The following is an 8,337-nucleotide window of genomic DNA, read 5'->3' on the forward strand; positions in this document are numbered from 1 at the left end:
TCTAAGCCAGGTGTACTCTTTACCCTTGTGTATAATTCATAAAACACACGGGTGGAAATTGTGATGAGTAGAGTGGCTAGGGAGCATTGGACCGTACTTGACAAGACAACTATATCCAAAACCTCCTCTACGGGGTACCAACATCCATGCGAGGGTAGGATGAGAATCATACCATCTTCACCTCCAACCAAAGAATTGTGGATTAAGATCTGCTCCAATTCCTGGGTATTACACAAGGATCAACACACTACAGCAATCAAGGACAGGCCATCTGGCATCGAGAGGATAAATTCAACATGTGCAAGGACTTATGTTGAATGATTCATTCAAATTCAACACCTCAATGCTGGGAACTGACATCCATGAGAGGGTAGGAAAGGGCTCCCAATCAAAAGGGGTGAACTGCATGTGTGACGGATCAATTCAATGTGGTATTGAATGTGTAACAGAAGACCACATCAACCATTAAGGTGACAGATCAACTCAACTGTATGTGTAAATGAATAGTAGGAGGCCATGTCAACCAGTACAGTGATGGATCAACTCCACAGTAGTGTAAATAGTATAAGGAAGCCACATTAAAAGAAATTTACAGCACTTAAAAGATTAGTCCTGCTCACATTTCTCCATTATAGGCAATATTTATGTTGGAATTCGAAACTTAAGCTCTTCAGTGTATTGATACCTCAACTGTGAGAATGTCATAGCTTCCCCTGTATTACTGAGACAAAAGTGTTTAGTCTGTTTCACAACCAACATATGGGTTTTATTGTTGTCACTTGTACACTGAGTTTAAACCATTTGCAAAATATCAGAATCAACTTTTATATATCAGTTAAACTGTTTTAATTATAAAGCAACAACAACAACAGAAGTGTGGGTCTTACTACAAAGTAAAGATAGTAAGAAGAAAAAACAAAATTATGTAGTACTGGTAGTAGTACATATAAATCACACAAGTTTATCATTCTAAATACTAAATCATATTTTTATTATGAACTAAATATAAAATTACGTTAAAATTATTGAACTTAAAACTACTAATTTAAAATGCAAAAGAATATAAAAAATCACAAATTCTAAGCCTAATTCACGTAAAGACCATGCACTCGCCACTCAATAGATCTTAATCCTAACATTCGTGAATAAACTTTTTTCCCAAAAATATATATCTATTTTGAGTTAAATTTTAAATACAATGATTAATATAAATAGATATATGATAGAAAATAACATAAGCTACTATAAAAAAATAATAAAATTCACATACATCCCATGCAGTTTTTTCCAGAACCAAATTTTCTAAGGATTATAAAAAAGTAATATTGACCAATATTATACATAACCTCTACATAAAATGGCAGTTACTATAATAAGCACCTTTCAAGTTCATATTGTAAAATCCAGAGAACAACGTTTTGTCATGTGCTTTCCTTATCATCCTATGATTTGTCAAATGCAAAATACAGCGATTGGAATAACATGGTACTGAAATTGATATTGTAAAATCCAGAGAACAACGTTTCGTAACATGCTTTGCTTATCATCCTATGACTTGTCAAATGCAAAATACGGTGATTGGAATAACATGGTACTGAAATTGACAACTTCAATTAGGATTGGCTAAAAGTTTTACAACTGAGGTTTAATATGCCCAGATGCTGTTTTATAAAGAAAACAGACTAGGAAAAGTTTAGATACCAATCATAGATGGCAGGACCAGCACTAAAGTGCAAGGAAAAAATTTAAAATATTGTTGAAAAAAAATTTTCTTCTTAGAGGGTGCTTATTTATAGTCTCAAACTTATTTTGGGATTTTTTTTATCAACTTTCTCTTTACACTTCATTATATAATACAATTTCATATAAATAAATTCTGAAATCCAATAAAAGATAAGTTCTCTATAATTTTTTTCAATTCACTAATGTGATTTTGCCCTCACGATAAGACAAGATGGCCTTGGTAGGTAAGGCGTTAAAGAAAGTAGCCATATGTAGCTCTAGTGGCAGGCCCTTAGAAACTACATACAACTTAGGGGTACCTCACAAATCATATAATCTGACATACAAGTCAACCACATCACAAGTGACAACAAATGTACTTAACTACTAAAATAACAACCTGATCATCAGAAAGATCCACTGCGTGACAGAAAAATGCCACAGAAAATAACCAAGGTGATGGCAACTTGAAAAGTGTTACAATGAAAGCAGAAGAACTTGTCAAGTGTTTTTAATTTACTGATATACTAGTTAGGTCTTTTTTAGAAGCATTACAAGGAAAAACCTTTTAAAATGTTTTAAACTATTACATTTTATGCCTTATTTATAAAAACAGTTCTTGAAACTGAAGTTCACAGCTAATGTTTTGAAACTCAAAGAGGCAGAAATTTCAAATCCATATCTGAACTTTTAAATACAAGAAAATGTCATTTTACAATAATAAATACACAATTACAAACATTTCTAAAATGTGGACTGCATGTTTTGACATTTACTACGTCATCTTCAGAAGTGAAATTGCAAAACATAAGTGTCATATTTATTTCTTCTTAGTTACATCATGTGACCTGTGTGTTGGTTTACATTTATGAATAAATCTCAGAGAAGGTCCCATTACATTCTTATGCAGATATTCACTTGACCTTCGTCTCTATTCAGTAGTTCATGATCTTTTTTTAAACTATATTATTTCTAAGGATTTGCAAATATTATTGGCTCTAATACCCTTTGATTGAGCCAATAATATTCACGAAGAGGGGGCATGCAAGATCCCATATTTATTGAAGGAGGAGGGGTGTGGATGACAAAAGTTTGGGAAACACTGGTCTATCACATTATAATGTTCCCACAGCTAAAAGGGTGAGCATGTTTGATGATGGGAGAAACACCTGTGACCCTCAGATTGCAAGAAGAGAACTCTAACCACTAGTCCATGCCAGGTCTTTGGATTACTTATCTGTAATTTATGACATGAGATACAATGTAAACCAACAACAGATAACACTTAAGCAGACTGTTACAAGAATGTTTTAATGGATTTTTACCTTTTCTGATCCATATTTTTTCTTCTTTTCTTTTTTTTCATATTTGTTTTTATTTTTATGTTTTGATGATTTATGCCTTTTTTCTGGCTTATTATATTCCTCCTCCTATGAAAGAGTACAAAAATATTTGAATGAGTCCTGTACAAAATTCAATGGATCAAAATTTCTGAATTGAAAAGTAGGTTCTTAGTTACATACATTTAAATGTGCTACTATAGCATGTGGTCTACAAAGATATGTACACTATAGCGTGTGCTCTACACAGATATTATCATTATCACCGTTTTAATTTCTGTTTATTTGCAATTGCCGCCATTTATTATAAATAACACTTTTAAACTAATAAATTACAAAACACCATTACATAATATTTTGGGGGCTAATAAAATTGGAATGAAATGAATTCCAACAAACAAAACTAGCACAATTATAACCTAAATTTAAGGTACTCTTTTGGAACACACAACTTATTAAATTATTACTATTTGCTGAACAAAAATGTCAATATATATAAATTATTTAGCAAAAAATTATGTTTTATTGAATCATTAAAATGGTGATGATGACAGTATCTTTGCAGATCGCGTGCTACAGTAGCATCCATTTAAAAAAACAGGCACTGTTTTATTAACATATATAGTTATGTTTAATTTAAAATTTTTTCTCTCTACTTTCCAAAAGTTAACATTTAGTCATTTGGCCATCTAGGCTATCCCATTTTTACTACCATCCTATTCCAAACTACATAAACTCCTTGTCTTATATCCAAATCTAAATCTATAAATTACTCATCCAACAACCTCTTAAACCTCTTCACTGTTGCAGCTTCTATCACACACGAAAACAAACTATACCAAAAGCTGACTAATATATTAAAAAATAACAGTGTGTCTGGATCTTCCATACCTTAAAACTTGTGTCCTCTTGTCTTACTGCCTGCAAGTTTTTTTTTTATAAAATCACCTGGATTTATGGATTCCAAACAATCCTAAAAAACCTCATGACCTCTTCACCTCCTCTAATAAACAGCACCAGTTTCACATAACTCAGAACTTTTTATCTCAATTGAAATTATTTTGTAATAATGTTAGTTTTGAGAGAAACATTAGCATCAATTGAATCTATATTTTTTGTACTGCCCTAATTCCACCATTCTGATACTGGTACAACTGGTATTAGTAGCATACACACACAAATAACAAAGGGAATTGGTCTTTCAAGGCTGTCCTTGCATACCTACCCTTGAGAAAAGTAAAAATTTAAACCCACCCTTTATTTTTCAAGAGGCCACCACTTCTTTCTTACTCGTTAAGTAGCAGCCTCCATTTCTACTTATAGCAACTCACTTCATAAGTCTATCACCTATTAGAAAAATAAAACTGTCTTAACTGAAGCCTAGCCTGTCTTTTCTTATTGTTTTTAGAATGTAACACAAAGACATCAGAGATTTTTACCCTATTGATCCCTAGAATAATCTTGTAAACTCCAATAAGATCACCTCTTTACCCTTCTTTTCTCAAGAGAAAATGATTAACCTATCTCTATAAGATAAGCCTTTCATCCCCAGAATCATCCTAGAAGCCCTTCTCTGAAAACACTTCCAATAAGTCAATACTCTTTCTTAGCTACAATAAAACTTTACTCTAGCAAGATTAGTATCTTGATGGCTTATTTAACTACCATATGCCTAGATTTTTTTATTCAGTTATGCTATATTGAGGTGATTCCCATCTATATTAAATACATTATCCAAATTATGATAACCTAAATATGTTATCACAAAGAGAACACATTTAACACATATCTATTCAACTTAACAACTGACCAAACTCATTCTGCACTACAACAACATCCTCAATACAGCTAGAAAAATTCAACAGTTTAATGTCATCAGCAAACTTTACTATAATTCATTAATTATGTTCCTAACAAACATGGATAAATTGAGATTTTGAAAGAGGTGGAACTCCCTTTTGTGATCAACTTTATAGCAGTAGTGTGGATCACAGAGTGACCCTATCAGAATACCAGGAATGTTAATGTCTTAAATCCTCAAAAGGTGAAATGCTGTTCTAGACTGTTCTGCCCCAATTTAACCCTTTCTAACAAGATCTTTAATGTATGTAAAAAAAAACATAGGTACAAGCATTGTCCCCTGAGGTACACCACTAATAAAAAGGGATTAGTATGACTGGACTCCAATACTTTCTTGTTTTCTCTCATCCAACCATCATAAAAGTTAATTAATTAATCTTTCCCAACCCAAGCTAATCTTCTGTATGACACCTTATCAAAAGCATTTTCAAAACCTAAGTACATCAAGTCCACACCATTTCTGTTGTTCTGATAAGTAATATCCTCTAAAAATGTTAAAAGATTAAAAAGACAAATTTTTTCCTTTATGAAATCCATGTTGCCTTTCCTTTATGATATCATATATCATTAAGTGATTTGACAAAGCTTTTTTTTTATCGGACTCTAGCATTTTTCTTATAACTACAGAAGTAAGACTGATTATTGGCCTTTGATTTCCAGGACAAATGTTATCCTTCCCATCTAAAAACTTGAATACCATTAGCAACTCTCCATTTGTCAAGCACCTACCTACTGTCTACAAACTTTTTAAAAATTAGAGTAAGAGAAAAGGGTTCATATATGATCTTTAACCTTCTTTACAACTTTGTTGTTCCTGGTACTTTAAATCTTTACTTACCAATGTATTAATATCTACATATAATAAAGTACCAAGTATACAATATCTAATATGCAGAAGGCTGCACAAAATCTTTTAGTAAACATGTTATTAACTACTTAAATAATATTTGATTTGATATATTAATACTTTTATATAAAAATATATTCTTTCTTTTATATGCAAGTTGTTTTTCTCTCATATCCACATTACTCCTCACTAAACTTGTATTCATAATCTTATGTGCAGCATAATAATAAATGTTAATACTTATTTCAAGTTACTTACAACTTAAACTTACAAAATCTAATTATGGAACATAGACAAAGTTACTAAAACAGCTTTTGGTGGGATTACGACTATATTTGCCACTTGACTGGCCTTGCTTCTTTTATGTATTTTCTGGTTGCAAGAAAAAACAATTTAATAGTCTGGTGTGTTTTTTTTTTTCCATGGACATAATATTTGCAGTTACCACATTACACATGGTTATCGAATGTTAAACGTTTCTTTGTCCAGCTAAATCTCATTGTTATTATGTTGCCACTTCCCCAGTTTCATTGATAATATTGATAGATCAAAACTGCCACGTGTGTGGAAGAGTTTGAAAACGCTCTACTATAAAGTATAAGTGACTGTTGTAGAATATTACTTATTAGTATAGTGTATTATATTATTATTATATAATTGGTTTAGTCCTGTAAAAATGAGTTCAGTTCACCGTTTCACTTTCAGTTCCAATGTTTGAGGTGTATGTGGCGAGTGCTGTTTTTTTGTTGTTGTTTTTGCACTTCAAAGGTGGTAGCCCTAAATTTAATAAATATAACATTTATTGTTTTAGTACAAAACACTACAAAGTTTCGCCTCTAAAACTTTAGTTTAAAAGGCATGATCATATATAATATTCAAAGTAGGCCTAACACTAGCAGTCACAATATACTTCAAACTTTCTAATGTCACACTTTTAGTTTGTTTTTGTCACCTCACCATTAGCATCCTTGAACGAAATGTTGTATTTCCACCAAAAGCTAATTCAACTTCAATAACTTTATATATTTCAAACTTATAATGTTTTAGAAAAGCAAGAATTATATAAGTTTAAAAGACATATACCATTTTCATAAACCTCTTCAAAATTCAGTTAATGTTACTATCGGTATCAATGTCATTGCTAACTATAAACGCTGTTACTTTGTCAGAATTAGTATTAATTACAACACAAATGGCAATGTATACTTTTCCTGATTGTAATACTAATAGTATTAATGCAACACGAGTATTCCATTCGAATACACTTTTGATTAATGGGTATTTGTGAAACATATTTTCGTGTGTTTTTCAAACGAACAAAACATATCGCCTTTTGAGTTTATAAGACAGAGTACCGAAAATAATACAAGTCAGCCAAGACATGAACCCCCAGTTTCACGAGATTGTGCATGTAAATTGAAATTGGGGCCTAGTTAAAAAAAGAAGCTCAACAAAGAAAAAAATATTGATTTATAAAATTTATTACAATAGAAATTATGCTATTACACCACAGAATATTTGTCCAACCCGAAAAGAATATTATGCTCGCACCACATTTCAAGGTCGTTTCCTCTATTATTCGTACGAAACAGTTATTTTCTTTGGAGTTATCTCTAGTCGGCCCTTGTGTATTATAATTAAAAAAAATACTTTATTGAAATTTACAAAATATTATGTGAAAATATATATCTATTTATATTAAATATCATGGGAAAGCTTCCTTTACCTAATTATGATACAAAATGCAAATAATCTCGACCGAAAAATTTACTACTTTTATATAACCTGAAATAGCTAATGAAACCAAGATAAACTATCGCACGACTATTCCTTGTCGTCATCTAGCATATTTGTTTTTTTAGGCCTCTAATAAAACGGACACAAAACAAACAACACAGACTTTAATTCGACGACTAATAAAATTCTGTACGTTAGAAATACCTAATAATGATAATAATATACATATATATTACACTTTCATAGCGATATACCGACGGACTAGATCAATCAAATTATGCAGAAGGAACGCGACTTTGCTCTTATTTGGTTCGCCAATACAAAATCGCATGGACGATGATATCATTTCTGCAATATGGTATTTCAAGTTTTTTAATAAATAAAACTCACAGTTGCCAGACTATCGCAACAACAACAAGAGACTTTTTGGTTACTATAGTTTAAAATCAGTTTTGTAACCTGTGGCGTTCATCGGCCCTTTAAAAAACAAAACCTAAACCGAAACTTTGGGTAGAACATAAAAACATTTATCTGAAGTTGTTTGTCGTCTATATTGTTACGTCAGCGAAGTCACATGACTAGTGTCACGCTACGTTTCTAGAACTATCCTGTACCTTGGCGAATGCTCTAGCATTTACTAGATATAGGGTAGTGTGGTATATAAAAGAGGGTGACAACGTGATGGGACAATAATGTGTGTGTAGGTAGTGAGTAATTGATCTGCAGGGAGAAAGTATTGTTGAAGTTAACGCGTTTGTTTTAGCGCGAATGTTGAAATCAAGTGTATCGTGAAGTTATATTCAGAAAGAATAAACCAGTTTTATTAAGTAA

At 31.6% G+C, this 8,337-nt stretch overlaps 1 protein-coding gene across 3 annotated transcripts in view; it reads right to left on the reverse strand.

Annotated features, from left to right (window-relative positions):
- Positions 1-7,099, reverse strand: part of LOC106459201 (CWF19-like protein 2) — a 65,645-nt gene extending 58,546 nt beyond the window's left edge. For 2 of the 3 annotated variants that reach the window (XM_022385636.1, XM_022385635.1), the window contains exons 1-2: positions 6,853-7,099; positions 3,048-3,152 (exon numbers count right to left, since the gene is read on the reverse strand). In XM_022385636.1, coding sequence (XP_022241344.1) covers positions 3,048-3,152; positions 6,853-6,861 — 114 coding nt within the window. In that variant the 5' untranslated portion in view covers positions 6,862-7,099. Of the gene's footprint in view, positions 1-3,047; positions 3,153-6,726; positions 6,826-6,852 lie in introns of those variants that run through there. The other variant, XM_013918800.2, reaches the window with a different exon arrangement.
- Between the last annotated feature and the right edge of the window lie 1,238 nt (positions 7,100-8,337).

The sequence above is a fragment of the Limulus polyphemus genome, unplaced genomic scaffold (genome assembly GCF_000517525.1).
Source record: "Limulus polyphemus unplaced genomic scaffold, Limulus_polyphemus-2.1.2 Scaffold574, whole genome shotgun sequence".
Classification (NCBI taxonomy): Eukaryota; Metazoa; Arthropoda; class Merostomata; order Xiphosura; family Limulidae; genus Limulus; species Limulus polyphemus.